The sequence below is a fragment of the Lipotes vexillifer genome, unplaced genomic scaffold (assembly GCF_000442215.2).
Source record: "Lipotes vexillifer unplaced genomic scaffold, Lipotes_vexillifer_v1.1 scaffold1051, whole genome shotgun sequence".
Lineage (NCBI taxonomy): Eukaryota > Metazoa > Chordata > Mammalia > Artiodactyla > Lipotidae > Lipotes > Lipotes vexillifer.
In genome coordinates this window covers 505835-523953 of record NW_006785088.1, presented here as the reverse complement: position 1 = coordinate 523953, position 18119 = coordinate 505835, and the positions used below count along the sequence as shown (strand labels likewise).

Here is an 18119-nt window from a genome sequence, read left to right as displayed (position 1 = left end):
GCTGGGGAGAAGCACAAGGCTCTCACCTGGGCAGGCAGTGGGCTGGTGGACAGGGCACCCCACCCAGTGTGTGTCAGGTCCACTGGGCTGAGACAGAGCCTGCTGCTGGGGAGGTAGAAGAGAATAGCGTCCTTATCAGGGTGGTTCCCAGGCCAGGAATGAGGATGAGGGAGTGCTGAGCTTTGCAAACTGCTTATTTTTCCCAGACTTGCTAATCACATCCGTCATGCTTCTTCACTGGGGAAGGGTGAGTTAAGGGGGACAGAGAGGCCTAAATACTCAGAGAAAAATCTCTCCTCCCAGAAGGCGGGAGTAGGTGAAAGGTACTGCACCTCTAACTTAGGAAAACATGATGTCTTCTACTTGAGATGTCTTAATTGTAAGAAAGAGGCAAGGAAGAGATGATCTTTCAAGGTCTTGTTCATCTTTGACCTGTAGAGTTATAATTCTGTGACTACCTAGAGGGATGCAGAGTGGGGCCTAATCTCCTGCCTCTGGTTCCTAAGCACGAGGGGCTCTGTGTGTGCATTCCAGGAGGTCTGTTTTAATGGTTAGATCCATGTTTGTCATTGTTCTTAGTAGCTTAAAATGTACGTTTTGGATACTATGAAATGTTTGATTTATAGGCCAGGAGGAATGGTGAGAAATATATCCAACATTTGCAAGCAAATTTGGGCAATAGAGGTGTATGACAACTTGTGTGGTTTGCTGTCCTCAATCGCTTGATGGTGAATTACTATTTGGGGAAAAGAAGATGCATTCTAATTTTAGATACTCCCTTAGGCTAAACTGCTCTCATTCATTCATTCACATATATTTACTGAGTGACTTCAGAGTCAGTTTCTGGCACTGGAGAACTATAGTGAAGAGAAAAGATAAAAATCCCTGCCCTGGTGAAGCTTATATGCTAGTAGGTATAAAGAAACAATGAACAAATAAACATATAAATAAGATTTAGAGTATGTGAGATGGTGACAAGTTTTGTGGAAGTAAAATGCAGAAGGGAGATAGTAATGAGACAGTTACTGGGGGCAGGAAAGACCTTAATGGGAGGGTCAAGTTTAAGCAAACACCTGAAGGAATGGAGGGGTGAGCCATGCAGCTGTCAGGGGGAAGACACTTTGGCAGAGGAAATGGTGAGCACAATGACCTTGAAATGTGAGAATTGCCAGTGCTGGCCCTTGTGAGCCATTTTCCTCTGAGTGGGATGGGTTTTGAGGAGAAGACATGATCTGTCATTGGCTCTGTTTTAAGGATAACCTGTGAAGGGGAAGATGGTGGTTTGGACTAGGGTAGCAGCAGGGGAGGTGGTGAGCAGTGGTCAGAGTCTGGAGATATTTTGAAGATAGGGTCAGTAGAATTCGTTAAAAGATTTGGTGTGTGGTGTGAGAAGAATTAAGGATGGTTTAGTCAAGTTTTTGGTCTGAGTAGCTGGGAGGATAGCATTGCCATTTACTGACATGGGCAAGGAGGTGCAGGTTTGGAAGCAGGAAGGTAGGAAGTTTACTTTTGGAAGTGCTGAGGTACCTAGTGAATATCCACAGGGAGAGGATCCAGTGGCAATTGACTAGACGAGGGAAGATCTTATGGAGGAAGCCTGGGCTGGAGATATATGATGGTGAAGGTATTCAAAGTCAGGAGACAAGATGAGTTCACCTCATCCTGGGAGGGTAGATGCAGAAGAGGAGAGTCTGGGACCAGGTCATGCAACACTGCAGTGTGTTCAGGTCATGAGAATAAAGGAACGTGAGGAGGGAGAATGGGAAGGGGAGACCACTGAGGAGAAGAGGAGAACCAGAAGAGAATGGTGTCTGGAAGCTAAAGAAAGGAAGTGTTTTAAGAAGGAAAGAGAAATAGAGTCAGATGCTGCTAATAGGGCAAGTAAGAAGATGGAGTCTCGACCATTGGTGTCAGCAACCTGGGGTTACTAGTGACCTTGACAAGAGTGTGATTGGAGTGGGTTCAAGAAAGAACAAGTGTGGGAAGAGAGGAACTGGAGATATCTAATATACTCAGTTTTTTAAAAGCGTTTTGCTATAAAGGGCAGTGAAATAATGGGGACTTAGCTAGAGGCGGATGTGGCATCAAGAAAGTTTTTTGTCAAAGGTGGAAAATATGGCAGCTTATTAATTTACTGGTGGGAATGATCTAGTGATGGGAAAATTGATGAGGAAAGAAACTGAGGGCAATTGCTGAAGCCATCTTGCAAAGGCAAGAGGGGCTAGGATGTGTACATGAACGGAGGCTTTGCTCTTAGGGAAGACCGCAGACAGTTCATCCATACTACCGGGGTCGGTGGGGGGAGGTGGCAATGGACCAGACAGGCACAGATGCCAGTGGGTTGTGCAAAATTCACTGCTTCTGAGTTATGCTTGGGTAATTAGTGACCACAGTGTGGCTTTACAGTGGCCCCAGCTTTCTGTGCTTGTGGAACTTAACGGCTCACACAAACCTTTACATGCCTATTGCTGTGGCCCTTCAGCCACCCCAGCTGACAATTGTGTAGTTTCATATTTTAAAATTGCACCTGGGCACTATTTTAATAAGTGACTAATTTACATTTAAGTTAAAATAGTTAAAATTTACTGAATCCTCTGGATAGTCTCATTTAAACCTCTCATCAAACTTATGAAGTTGGAACTATTACTAACCTGTAGTTAACAATTGAGGATACTAAGCCTAAAGAAAAAAATAAAGAACTTGCTCAAGTTCAGGTGTTGACTTTTCTGCTTTCTGGCACTGTAGTCTCTTCCTTGACCATAGGCTGTATTGCTTTGTGGAAGTATTTGGGCCTGTGAAATGTGTCATTTCTGAAAGCAGTAAATTAATGTTGGTTTGCATATGTGATTGTAACCCGAGATTAAATACTTTTGATAGCTTTGAACTTTATCCACCACCCCTTTATTTTTCTCCCCAAGACTAAGAATTTAAGAGCCTTTTACAATAATTTTTTTTTTTTTTTTTTTGCGGTACGGGGGCCTCTCACTGTTGTGGCCTCTCCCGTTGCGGAGCACAGGCTCCGGATGCACGGGCTCAGCGGCCATGGCTCACGGGCCCAGCCGCTCCGCGGCATGTAGGACCCTCCCGGACCGGGGCATGAACCCATGTCCCCTGCATTGGCAGGCGGACTCTCAACCACTGCGCCACCAGGGAAGCCCTACAATAATTTTTGAAGCTACAATACAGGAAAAATAGGTTGGCTGGCTGCAGGTAGGCAGGATGTCATCATTCTTGTGGTAGTTTTCCTTAAAATCAGATCTTAACTTAGAAATTGACAGCAAGATGTTCCATCTATTCTTCAGTGAGTGAGAGCGTGATCTTCAGCATCAAGATGATCAGAATTGAAAATTTCCTTTGGCTCCTTGTTTGCTATGTGTCAGGCCTTCTAGATCTGCTTTCTCATTTATAAACGAAGGGTAGTAATACCTACCAACTGTGATTGTTGTAAGAATTAGAGAAGGTATGTTCTCAAGCACAAAGCAGAGTGCCTGATATTTATTCTGCAATAAATGGCAGGTGACTGGGCAGCTCCTTTGTCCATTCCATTAACTACCGTCCAGTGGAGCTAAATGCATCTTTTCCATTAATTCCCAACTGGAAAATGACTCATTCAGAGTTTAATTTCAAAAATGTTTCTTATGTGTACGTTTTAGGAATGGCTTATTATTTAACATTGGATTAGACAAAGCTCTACAGAAATGCGCCATCTTTATTTTGAATAAAAGTTCAGAACACATTGTCTGACAGTGGAAAAATGGACTCATCCCAGAGAATCTAGGGTGTATGGTTTACTGTAAGCATGAAACTCTGGGTATCCTATTGGGTGTGGAGGAGACTCCCTTCATTCTTCCTAAATTTTCTAGTTCTCCAGTCACTTAATCCAGGCATCAGTATATTGTTCATAGACTTCAGTTGTGTGAATTCCCTTCAGTGGAGATGAGAAATCCATACATTAAATGAAGCATCGCTTTTCCTTCCCTTGACACAGTATACTGATGGTTAAAGGAAGAGTTACAGCTGGAATTATTGGTGCAGCCAGATGCTCATGGGCCTTGGGTAGTAAGTCAGCGCATGGAGCATCATAGACAAAGCAAATGTTCTCCAGTTACCTGCATTACTAACTTAAACATGTAAACAAATCCTACTGATAAGAGACCCTGACAGGTACAAAATCTTATGTTAGATGATACTGGAAATACTGAGTTGAATGGGGAGTTCCTTATCCTTAAGGAATTAATTTGGGGTTGGCTTTGTCCATCCACCTAAAAGAGCCCAATTCATCCATTCCTGTGGAAACTTTCCCCTCCATCAGTCTGCTTCTGTGACTCTTGAGTTCATTCCCTAAAATTTCAAGTTCTTTCTCTAAACCAGAATTTACAAAAGTATTCGCCAAGGATTTGGTTGTAAGGGAGCCCGAGTCTGTGTGCCTGTGCTCACCCCAATGCCTGGTGTAAGCCTTTGTGATATAGAGAGCCTGTGAAGCAGGAATTGTGTTGCTGCTGTTCCCAGTGTGGAAGCCAGGCTTCACTCTACTCTGTGATATGACCACCCTCACTCCTTCTCTGCCTAGTAAATATGTACAACCATTTTACTTACTCTGTGCATTTAATAAAGGGGGATATTTTGTTTAAATACATCGGTCATTATAAGGGGCATAATGGTAACAAACATGCAGTCAAGGAATTTCCAAGTTGCAAAATACCTTCATTTGTCTTCTGGTACTTTACACATTTTTTTTTGAGTTATTTAAAAAGCAGGAAAATAATGAAAACATAGTGATTCTATAAGGATACTTTAAGACCATAGGTTGTAGGTTCATGTATGGGCCTCATATGCTAATGTGTTAGACAACATGCATGAAGTTTCCATAGGTGAGCAGTATTTGTGAATCATATAATTTTTTCAGGGTACTTTATCATACTCCAGGACTAGTCTTAGGCTAGAATCATGAAGGTGGGGAAGTTTTAACTTGATGTTCTCAGATTTTCCTTTCCATGAATTCTTTCTTCATCCTTGTTGCCCTCCTCATTTCCTTCTGTCTTCAAAATCATTTCTGTTAAGGGAGAAATGGTTGATTTAATGTGTTATCTTTCCCCAGGATGTTTGCATTTCAGCAGACACAGTACGCTCATTTGGCTAAACTTGGGGAATTAAGTTCTAATTGTGAAATTCAGTTTAACATGTCAGTGGCCACGCGTGTTGTAAGGTGAACCCCAAGTATTGAATTCATATTCAAATGAGTGTCTTTCCCATGTAAGAAATATGGTGCAAAATGACAATGCCATTTACTCTTGACTAACCAGTACTAGTGTATTCAGTTTATAGATGATTATTTCTTCTTTTTTACTCCATTCTCCTCATATGCTGAAAATGTTCTGTGATTTATGGGATACAACGTGATGTAGCAGAGTGAGTGTATGGGCTTTGGAGTATGACTTGGAGACATATCTGAGCTTCACAGTTATTTGACCTTGGACACACACCTCCTGAATCTCAGTTTCCTCACCTGTGAAGTATGGTTAGGGTTGGTATGATGGAAAAGATATGTATAAACTACCACACCATAAACTACAGTGTATAAATTACAGGCCAGTGGTAGATGTAATAGAAAGTAGCTATGATGATTAGTATAAATTCTAGGATTCTTACAAGGAAAAAATTAAAACAATCAGAAAAAGTTTTTTCTACGTAATAGCAACTTTGTTAAAAGTTTGTAGCAGTTATCGGTTATGCCAATGATAAATTAACTGGGAGTATGTGTTGATTATAAGCATACCAGATACAGTTTATAGAAAGTTATTCTGTTCATATTCTCAAACATATAAATGAGATGAATATTCACATTGCAGTAAACTTTTTTTTAAAATTAAAAAAATGATACATTGAACACAGAGTTACCTAAATGCGTTTGAGAAATGATTTGAATTCTCAAAATTTACTACTTATGACATGGTTCAAGAATATATTTATTATGCAAGTCGAGGTACGGTCTTGTGAGGTGGGCACTTGATGCCTATGTTATATCCTCCTGTGTTCTCTTGTTATACAGGGTTCTACAATTCTATTTTTCACCCCACAGATTTACCAATAAAGAGACAGAGAGAGTATGAGCTGGTGACTCCAGTCAGCACAAATTTTGAAGGACACTATCTCTCCCATATTCTTTCTGCAAATCACAAAAAGAGGTCAGCGAGGGACGTGTCTTCCAACTCTGAGCAATTGTTCTTTAACATCACAGCATTTGGAAGAGATTTTCATCTGCGACTAAAGCCCAACACTCAGCTAGTAGCTCCTGGCGCTGTTGTGGAATGGCATGAGGCATCTCTGGTGCCTGGGAATATAACCGACCGCATTAATGATCATCAACCAGGAAGTGCTTCAGAAAGAATCTGGAAAACAGAGCCTTTGCAGACTAACTGTGCTTATGTTGGTGACATCATGGACATTCCGGGAACCTCTGTTGCCATTAGCAACTGTGATGGTCTGGTAAGACTCATTGCCTTTTGTGTCTGTGTGTTTGCAGGTGTTTGGGAGTGCAGCATGGCTTCAGCATGGTTTGGAAAGTAGAGGTGGAAAGAAAACCTCACTATTATATTTTAAGTTCAGGGAGAAGCATTAGAAAGCATTTTACTGACAAAGATGTGTGCTTTGGCTTAATTTGACATGAAGACAACATTAGTCTAAGAAACCAAAGACAACTATTTTAGCATTCTTGGCTTATATGTTCACTTGTGTAACACTGGGGATTTTATTTCCTTATTTATTTAAAATCATTCTGACAACTTTCTAAAGAAGTGTAGATTCCTTCAAAATGATACTATTTCCCTTCTTATGTGGAAACGTTGGATATCCTCTTAAAGAAAGTATTTGAAAGCATTCTTTCACTTCCCAAAGAATGCTAAAATGGGAAATGAGAAGCTCCTCTGTCAGAATTTGTTCAAATAGCATTACTCTATGGACATGAGATGTAGTTCTTTCTGTATTGTGGCTTTGATTCATTTTTTCTTTATTTTTGAATAGAATACCCATATATGGCTCTTTAGTTTTGTGGATGAGGCCAGTAGTAACTGATCCTTCTTTACATGCTGTGAAGATGTGAAGTATTTTTATTTGTTTTGTATCTCCAGATGTTATTTGAAAAGTGTGTCAATGTTTATGTCTCTTCCATTCACAGTTGACTCCAAGTCTTTGTTCAGAAAGAGCAACCATTTTTCTTTCTATGGTTGCCAGGCTGCTGTTTCTTGGGAGTTCAGAGCTATTGCCTTTGTTTTGTCTCTCTTCTGGGAGTTCTCAAAATATTCCTTGCATTCCTCTACCTTGGCTGGTCCCCCAACAATACCTTGAATCTTCAGCCACTGTCCTCTCTATGCATAAGCACAGCCCAAAGGAGTTATGATACCATATGTTTTTATCCAAGGCTGGTGGATTAATGGCTGTAGGCTTTATTTTGGGGTCTTGTACTGCCTCTTGATGTACTGTAGGGTTTTAGAAGTCAGGATGGAAAACTGAATAGAGCATGTGTGGCAGGTCCAAATCTCCAAGTTGGACTCTGTCGGTTTAGGACCACACTGTCACATTTGGTGCTGGACCATGCCCTTGGGTTTGAAGACAAAAGGAATCTCTCAAATTCCTCTCATTCCACACAAACGTTGAATAGATCTGAATTAACTAAGTCATTGAATAAAACAATAGATAGTGCTTCCTAAAAAGACTAAGTTTAAAGTATTCACTAAGAGAGGTTGATTCAGCACTACCAGGATATGAAAAGAAATAAATTATTAAAAAAAGGTACTGTTTTATAATACTTCTAAGAAAAATATACTGAGTATAAAATTTAATTTAGTGTTATTTTTAAGTTTTACAGCATAAAAAGATTATGTATTTTTTATCTCCTTGGTTAAGGTTGAAGCTTTAGGTAGAAGATTTGAAGCTTGAAAATCAGTTTAAGGAAGGCAAAAGGCAAGGAAATTATTTTAATGGGTTATCATGGTGATTTTTAAACCCGACTTAGCAATCAGTAATTTTCTTACTGTACATGTCAAATTATCTAGTTATAGATACAGAAATCTGGGGCAATAGCAAGTTGTTGTAAGGAAGAGGAAAATAGATATGGAGTTTGAACGAACATTAATTATTAGGATTAATTTCTCATTTTTAAGATATGGTGTTAACTGTTGGCATCATGTGTATGTTGATATAGCGTGTGTGTGTGTGTGCGTGCACATCTCTACCAGTGTAAACCGCAAGTATTCATTTGTTCCACTCTTTGATCCATTGATTAATTAATTAAAAGATATTTCTGGGAAGCCAGTTATGGGTCAAGCACTATTCCAAGCATTGTGAAATGGTGACAGGAATGATCCCAATTACCATCCTCATGGAGCTCAAAGATGTTAAATTTGCCATAGATGTTAAGTGCCAAAATATCTGGTATACATGTATGTGTGTGTTTATATTAGACATACGTATTAGAATCATGTTTAACTTAAAAAACTGTGGTATAAGGAAGTATCTTCTGGAGAGATTTTATGAATGGGGACAGAATTTCGAACCAGACATAAGTGGCCCAGGCCTTGCACTTGATGCAGGAAGAGGGTGGTGTCTAGCCTACAGCAGGCAGTGCTGCCTATGTGGGTGTACAGAAACAGAAGCCTCTTCTAGAGTTTCCAGCTCATAGCAGCTATGGAGGAAGAGTAAAGATGATGGCAGGAAGAGAAGCACAGTTATAGAGAGCAGATCAGTACATTAGAGTGATAACACCAGTGGCTACTTCATTAAGCTGGGGACAAGTTCTTAAAATTGCAGAACTGCATTGGACAGGATAAGCTCCTTAGCAGAGATGAAGGAGGAAGTAAAATTGATGGGAATGTAAATAAATTTGGCTGATTAGCTGATTCCTAAACCTTTTTTGTTCCTTTAGCTTGCTGTGTAGGGATTTGGGTTTGACCTTCTTGACCTTAGGAAGGGAAGCAGGGATACTGAGATAACATAGATGCCTGAGGATTAACCTGGTGGGCTATAAAGCCATTGCCCTGGGAAGCTCTGGGATTATAATCAAATCCAAGTTGTCCCAGTAGAAAGCACAGCCACTCCTGCCTTAAAAATACCAATGGGAACATCTCTGCCCAGAAACCTTGAAGTTAAGTCCCCTGCTATGGAAAAGAATGCCAGAGAAGCCCTACCTGGATGGGTGCATTTTAGACTGGTGTAGATGGGAGTCCAGTGATCTGATTTTCTACATGCGTCCTTTGATCTCTTGCTCATAGGGAGCAGCTACAGGTATTTATTTTTCACTGAGGTTGGAAAGTTCTTAGCGTGGCCTTCTCCCTGAGTGAAACTCCTTACCTCTTTTTCGCTAATACTGCCTTGTGGCATACTGTGTATGTTTGAAGTGGGCAGTGCTCTGAGACAGAATTAATTTGTATTAAACAGAATGCTTTCATTTAAGTTAAAAAAGCAGTACTACGCAAAATGTGTCCATAGACTCAGGTTTGTGACAAGATAAATACGGAAGGCGAGACTATATAAAGAAACTTTTTTGACAGTTTGACAGTTATATTTGCGTTGGGCCTAATAATAATAATAAAAAAAAATGGGGGCTGGTGTTTTGTGTCTTGTTTTTTCATTTTATTTTTCTACTAATTAGTTTTCTTTGTATTTTACAAAATTATCAGTCCAAGACCAACTGGGGAGAAAGGAAACTGTTTATTCACCCCAGATAGTTTGAAAAGTAAGCAGTAATGCTTAGCTGTTTTTATCTCTCTAGACATTAGAAACTTGACTGAAAGAGTCAGTAGAGTCTACTTATTCCAGGTAACTCTATGAAATGATCACAGGAAAGGTCCTTTAACATGGGCATTATTGAGGAGGACAGAAAAATGCCTTGAGTGATATATCCAGATCCGAGGTCTAGCATGTGATCTAGACATAGATATGCGTAATAACTAAAATATTATTCTGTGGGTTTCTGAAATCAACATCAAAGTGTTCTGCATGAACGAATTGACAGTGATTTTCACCCAGTGTGGCAAATAACAATCTCTGTTCCCGGCTAGCATGACCTTCTCCGATTCTTTGCCAAGATTACGTTGTTTTTTTTTTTAACATCTTTATTGGAGTATAATTGCTTTACAATGGTGTGTTAGTTTCTGCTTCATAACAAAGTGAATCACAAGATCACGTTTTACGAGTGACAGCTGATTCTTCAGCAGTTGCAGCGTTATGCCTGCTCTAGTCTTCCCACTTATAGGTGAGAATTGTTACAGTATTCAAACATGGAGTTGTTCTTGTTTTCTGACAGCATCCAATTTTTAAAAAGCCTGCTTCTCTAGACCCTCCTCCAAATTACCCAACCAAAGCCTAATCCTGTTAATAGGTTCTTTCTAAAGCTCTCTCACTGACATGCTCACGGGTCCCTTTGGTGTGCGTTCTGGCTCCGTGCAACATGTAATAAACCCAGCTTGTCAACTGCAGATGTGCTCCCAGTCTGTGGCTGGAGGCCGTTGACATGCTTTGCCTCTCTGCTTCTGTGTCTCTGAGGTGAGAGTCCAGTGGTCAGGAGTCATGGTGATGGCAGGCGTTTCACACACTTCTGAGTGGGAAGACACTTCTGGCTGAGAATCCCAGCTGAAAATAGATTTTTTTATTCCATAGAGCCCTGGCATTTGCCCTGTAACACGATTAAATCTCCCCTGTGTGTAGTGGCGGCTCACAATCATACTTTGTGGTCTTCAGATTTGCCAAAATAAAGGGTTATTTGGTTAGTAGGCTTTATGTCATGTATTCATAACAGAGTGAAACTGGATTTTTCTAGACTTGCTAGAACAATATTGCTTTGTTAATTCCCCTGGATTGCATCAGAGGAAACTGGTTGGGAGTGGAAGAACTGAGTGATGATGGCTCTTTTGGGTTATCCAGCTCAGTGATTTCCTTGTGGGCTGACTTTATGATCAAGGGAGTTTATCTAGGATAGTTTTCAATATTTTTTAACATTTGGAATTCTTCCTCCAAGTGAAATCATTAGGGGTTATCTAATAAAATAATATGTAAAATGGATAAACTCAGGAAAGGCCTGGTAAAAACACAGGTGGGAGATGCTCTTCCTCCTAGTTTCTCTTCCTCCTGCCTTGTTCTCACGCAAGACCACTCTTAGGCCTCCTGAGGCATCTAATGGGAAATCTTCACTGTTAGGGCAGGGGGTCTTGGAAGCTTGAGGTTAACAACTTGGGAACCATAGGCAGAACCTTTTTCTAAAATATCTGATAGTCACATCTGGTTAGTATTGGAGGTAACTTACCCTTTTTAGATTTGGAGTGTGCATGGCCAAACGAAGTCTTTGTGGACAACTGCAAACTTATAAAGAAAACAGCCTTAAGACTTCCCTGCCTCAAGACTTTTACTTTGGGATTTGGTCCCTTCAGAAACATGTCCTCGCTATGCCTATTTCAGTAAGTCCAGCTGCAGAAGCACTTTGTAAAAAGACTATTTTAAAAAAGTATTATGAGCCAGTGTGCTTGGGATTGAGAACATTTGCCTAGTAATTATGAAAAATAGTGATACTAAAAATAGATACAAATCTGTAGCTATTTATAGTGGACTTAGGGTTTTCAAGGACTGATCTTTAGATGTTGACATTTGAACATCTGCTTTTATGAGGAGAACCTGATCTCTAAAGGCCAGGTGCCTCCCACCTTTTTCTCCCATGAAACGTGTCTATGGAAGGTGTCATGTGTTTATTGATGGGACAGAGGGAGATTTGTGTCTTCACTGTTTACATGCTGATTTAAGAGATCTTAGTAGGTCTGGGGAACAAAGGACTGGAACCTTCTAGGCACCTACACCAGGCAGTTTTAGCAGTGCAGGATTAGAAGATTCTCGAAGTTCCTATATCCTTTAATTTCCATTAGTAGAAGGGAAAAAGTGGGTACTAGTCCACTAGCTTAACTACTTTGGGAGAAACAGTACCATAACAAGCCTCATTGCTTCTCCTGAGATTTGGTCAAGCCATGGCCCATGGGAGCTGACAGTATTAATCCTAGTTGTGAGTGGTACCTGCCTGTGCTGAATCTTGCTGGATCTGGGCTATTGGTTACATTTCCCTCCTTTCTCAAATAGATAGGCAGCCAGTTTGTGCTTATCTGGGGTGAAGAAGGAAGGTTTGGCAAAGTCTTTGATCATTTTCACATTTTGCATCTAATTTGCATAAACCCCAAATCATACATATGTCAAGCCTTTTCCAAAGTTTTTGGCTATATTTCTCTTGTGTGATTTTGAAAATATTTCTTTTTAATAGTTATTTTGTAATTAATTTAAGCTATTCATGTTTATTTATGAGTACCACTTGTTCAGCGTATGATTTGATTTACATCCATTTAATTATGATTTATTTCCCATTATCTTCTCTATCTTTGGTATAGTAAATTTTTAAATTAAGTTTAAAAATGAGCTAAAAATTGGGAAAAAGGTAAATGTGATATTACACATCTTTCTTTTTGTAGCAATGGAAAAAACAGAAAATAAAAGGGGAGGGGAAGTTGGCCTGGGAAGTAATGCTTCCATTCTTCTCAATGCAGTGGCAACTAGGACTTCATTATAACTCGAATACAGATTTTTAAAGACACTCAAAAAAGGCTTTAAGAACTGTGAAAATAGTGCTGACCACATCTTTAATATCTTCTTCTCGGTAATTTATCATTAAAACAAGAACAAAAGCACAGCGAGATGTTGAGGTGATGCCTTTGTGCGTAATCAGGCTTTGAGGTCATAGAGTTCTTGCAAAGTAAACCCAGCCTCAAGGTCCTCAACTGCAAAAACTGTTACTCCTGTGACAATCTTTGCTTCTACTAATACTGATCAAGTTAATAAAGCTTTCTGAAGTGCTAGGATATGCAAGGTGGTAGACTGATTGCTGTGGGGAATACTGAGGTGAACCAGGCATTATCCTTGTCTTCCAAGAGTACTGGAAATAAGGTATGCAAACGTAGAACCAAAGTACAAGGCCGAATGTTTTAAATGCTCTAAGACTAGGATAGATGACATGTGAGAGTCTGAATGGTGGAAAGAATATTTATGCTTGGAAAGATAGTAGAAGGCTTCCTGGAGAAAGCAGTATTTGTGATACCAGACAATTGAAAAGATAACCATATATGTTAAAATGATCACCAATGATGGTAGAGGTTGGGGTGGGTAGGAAGAGGAACCTCTGAGGGAGGTAGGAGATATTTGTGATGGCCATAAAAATGAAGAGAGGGTGCGGTAAGTTGATTTCATGAACTTTATAATATATGTAACGAATACATGGGAGAGCCAAGGTAGTCTTGGTCAGTATTTAGCTGAATATAGGAGCAAATATAATACAAAAGGGAGAGAGAGAAAAGAAAAAGGAGGATAAAACCTAGTGATGTTTATTAAGACCAAATTCAGTGACCATGTAGTTGATATTGACAGGCTCGCATGGGCATTCAGGATGAGAGAAGGGCAAGGATTCGTATTCCTTGATTATGTTGCTTTTCTTCACAGAAAGATTTTGCTGAAGTCATGGGCTTTTTCTCTGGAGTTTAGGGAGGTATTTTTCTCAGTAACTTTTTTCTAGAATTTGTTCCCCAAATCTTATCTGAGAGGGTTTGGAAGTTGATTTTGAAAAATCTGACTTCTCCTATCATCTAGGTCCTTCAATCTTTCAAGTTTGGTGAATTTGGTGCCTTATTTAGTAAACCTCCTTCTATAGCTGTAACTCTTCCATCTGAATGTTCTCCCTTCTTACTGTGTTTACTGTATGTTTCTATCCCCTACTTCTTCCTGTTCTCTAAGGAGTATTTCTAATGTTGTTTTAGTGATTTTTGCTTACAGCATAAAGTGTAATTTGATCGTTTACTTAACTCTCAAAAAACAAGACACACAAAATACGCTGTTAGTGAATGAGTCGATTTCGATATTAAATCCCATTTTATTTTATGTCATTTAACGTATGTACTATATGTACGTGTGTGTATGCAAATACATATATGCATATATATGTTTATATACACATACACATATGCACACATATATGAAAAACCATAGAAAAGGTAGAGAAAAATCAATGTTTCGTTAAATATTTTGATTCAAAGACTATTGACAATATTTGTTGTTAGGTCTTTAGAGTTGATGGCAGAGCTGGAATGGCACTCAGGTCGACTGACAGCAAAGCACCTAGCAGTTCTGTTACCCCAAGTTACCTAAATATGCTCCTTACGATGTGGATGGTTGACAAGGAGGCATGACATGAATTAACTTGTATGTTTTTAATGCTGTTAGGAATGTAGAGAGATTAATTAGAAATACAATTGAAAAGGGAGATTTTATCTTACGATTGTCAGCCTATCACAGTGAAATTGAAAAAATACTTAGAATAAAAAACTCAGTTGTACTTTTTATTAAGGTTGGCAGACTTTGAATTCTTTATCTCTAAAATAAGAAATTTTAAACACTTGGTATTTTTTTCAAACATTTATTTTCAAAGGAGTTGATTAATTTTTGATCAGTATTAGACTACACTAAACATATCAAGAGAACATTGCTCTTATTGTAGTTGAATTGTCAGTCCTCCGATAAACAGGTTCAAATACTCCATAATTATAACAAATTTCTAAAAATTCTATTTTATTGATTGAAGAAATAGGGATATATGATTACACTTAATGTCTAACTCCAGAGTCAGTAATATTAAAAAAAAAAGAAAGGATATTATATAGCCTGAAGGGTTTTGAAAAGCATTATCTAGATTGTTATAGCTTACTTTTATAAAATGTTTAGAAGATATCCAGTTTAGAGTTTTGTAGCGAGAATAATCAGTAAACACCAATGAAGAGAAATAGTGGCCAAGCTATTTAGAGTTATGATACTTTGGTAGAGTTCAATTTGGTAAAATGCCATTGATGACAGAAGTCAAAACTTTTGTAAAGTGGTTTAGGGAGACGGTTCATGTTGGGAGCGGGCATGGTATTGGTTTAGAATCAGACAAACCTGAACTCCACTTCTGGTTCTACTACCTACCAGCTTGTGACTTTAAACAAGTTGTTTAACCTTGTGGCAGTCTCTTTCCGTCAGTAAAGAGGAGAATGTAATGCTTGTTATGTTGAGGGCTTACAGAATATTCATGCATCTTTCACACAGCCTGGCTCTGAGAAGTCGATGATTGTTACTACAATCCCTTCCTTTCTTTTTCCATTTATTATAATTATTTGTCCTTGATATTTTGTGATTAATAATAATGATGTTGATTTAGTTTGCAAAGTAAAAAAAATGTGCTGCAGTTACCCAACTCAGCCTGTGACCTAACTTGTGGAAAATACAATCTTCTATGAAGTGAATACTTCGGTCAAAATCCTGTAATTTTCAGATGACCTTCTCCACTTGATGCAGGACTCGTTTAGCATCATCTTCTCTGAGGGATACTCTAATCTGTGTTCTCCTGAAGACTTCTAAGGATGGGAAACTCACTAATTTTCATCTTCTTTATATATAGCTCTGCCATATAGAAAGTTCTTTCTTAGGTTCTACTTAGAAATATAAAGTGAAAATATCTTGTTCCATGTATTAGATTCTTCAGAGCTGACAAAGATATAGTGACTGTGATTGACCTCTTATTGTTGTTATTATTATAATACTTCAATTTTATGCAATTGACCACTAATCATTCAGTGCATTACACAGCACACAACTTGTGCTTTAGGAAACATTTCCCTTTAGTGGTGAGATATAGCCCATACCCTGGCTGGAATGGCATTAATGAGGCATTAGTCATAATTTTAACATACTTCTTAGACTTTTCATTTTGGTCAGATATTTTAAATTATGAACCTCAGAGTGAGACATTTTGGGGACAGTGATAAAGAGTTCTATGGCATTAGGTGGTATATACTGTTGTTCAGAGTCTTCTTTTCATATTTCTTTTATTTGGTGATAGTAGTTAATATGCTATCTTATATCTGTTTTTGTTTCCAGTCTAGAGTCTTCCATGGAAAAAAAAAGGATATAAGTCTATGGAGGCAATTGGGGGGGGGGATGGAGATAAAGGTGGCATGGTGGGTCCCTAGCTCCAACTACCAGAAAATGCATTTTTGAACTTAAATGGTGGTATCAAAGTGGACTTTTGAGGTCTTTGTGAGTTTTTTGATTAGCTGATAGGACTTTCCAACCCCAATTTAAAGCATAAGAGATTTCTGGAAGACCTTCTTCTGCCTGGTGATGTCCCTAAAAGTAGAAGATCTTTAGAGTGAGAGGACTGTGCTATTAGATACTTGGGTGTCATATGAACATAGAGGGACCCAGTCTGAGCATGTAAGCCCAAGAGAAAAGGAAGAACAGCACTTAGTGAGAGATTCTGCAAACATTAGCAACCCAAACACAGTGGGAAACGTTTTATTTAGCATTATCTGTGAAACCTGATGCTTTTAACGTAGTGATTGGAATCTTGCAGTAATTCTTCTTTTGGGCTTACAGGATATTTGATCTTGCTTATAGGGTGCCAATATTTCATGCTTTCCTGCCTGGCTTCATATAGTCCTTTATTTTGCATACCTGGCTCTGAGGATGGTATTAACTGGCTGCCAGGACAAGAAGGCAGACCAAGCATAGTGATGTGGGTCCAGGTAAAATTAAGTCACTGTAAGATCTCTGTTTCTGTTTGGTCAGCTGCATGTCATTTTCACCTTTGGCTTCAACTGTGGTACCACACCAAGACTTAGCATAATGATGAGGGAAGTCTCTGAGCCTATTTATTGGCCCTAGCCATTAACCTAAACTTTTCAGGGAGAGGCCTTTTTTTATATGCTGTTCTTGGAAAAATTTTAGAAACTTGTTAACCTATGAGGATGTTATAAAATTTGAACTGTACCCATGAAACTACCTTGGTACTCTTCCCCATACTTAAAAATTAAGGGTTTGAATTAGATCAGTGATTCTTTTTGTTCTGCCTGTTGGATGTTATGTTTTAAAATACTTTGTAAACCAGTTAAAATATTTATTAAGTAATTAACAATTTTACCTATCTGTTAATGATCAAAAATATACAAAATTGCTGGTCAAAATTCCCAGTGAGTACAAATTATTCTCTCTCTGTACTGGTTGATGATCTTTTCACATGGAAAGCTTAAATTACTCGTAGACCTGTACCATTCTGTTCAGCCTTATGACACAGTGACAGTCATTCCCAGATCTCCGTTATTGCCTCCACTGGTTCCTAAGGGCCCAGAGATCTAAAATTAGGAAACTGTTGGCTATAAGCTTCCTGCAATTCCTTCTAGAACTGATGTTCTGTGACTCTGTGACTAAGTTTGTATTCTATTTATCCTTAGGGACCGTGCATTCCTGGCCAAGGAAGAAATCAAAACGTCACACTGACCATTATTTATTAATCATGGTCTGGAGTGGAAATTGCATGTATGAGTGTTATTTTTGAGATATGGTTACTTTATAATAATGCTTTCTTTATTTTTTAAAATTTGTTTTTAATCCACTAACTAACTATGAATAAATCCTGTGTTCTAGAAAGCTCCAAAGAACCTAACTGCTATTACAGTTTTGGGTGATGTTATAGCTTGACTCCTAATGAAATGTGGAAATAATCAGAGTAGAGAGAAATCTATCTCTCTACCTACCTACCTACTTACCTATCTCTCTATCTACACACATATGTGTATATGTGTGTATATATGTATATATATACAGAGAGAAATATATTTATATTTTTATAAAATATTAAGAGCAGAAGGGACTATGCTGTAGGGAGAGTACCGAGTTACCTCAGCATAGGAATGTGTGCCAGCTCTATTGATGCAGCCATTTTCCTGGGAGAGTTCCTCAGAGGTTGCATTTGAGGAATAGGCGGCTTTTAGGAAGCTGTGACTCATTGTTCTCCACGAGAGGCCTCTAACCTTAGTGCACATCAGAATCTCCTGAGGTCTTGTTAAAACATAGCTTGCTCATAGCCGCCTCAGAGTTTCTGATTTAGTTGGTCTGCGTAGGGACCTGAAAATTTATACTTCTAACCCGTTCTCGGTTAGTGCCAGACACCGTAACTCAACTGTCTGTTTCTTGTTTATGTGCAATGATACTGGATACTGGCTTTCCCCAGCTGA

At 38.8% G+C, this 18119-nt stretch overlaps 1 protein-coding gene across 1 annotated transcript in view; it reads left to right on the top strand.

The window, feature by feature from the left end:
* The window catches only part of ADAMTS3 (ADAM metallopeptidase with thrombospondin type 1 motif 3), a 298193-nt gene that overhangs the window by 14626 nt on the left and 265448 nt on the right, over nt 1-18119 (top strand). Inside the window, exon 3 of the mRNA XM_007457205.1 lies at nt 6080-6486. Within this exon, the coding sequence (XP_007457267.1) occupies nt 6080-6486 (407 nt within the window). The remainder of the gene's footprint in view (nt 1-6079; nt 6487-18119) is intronic.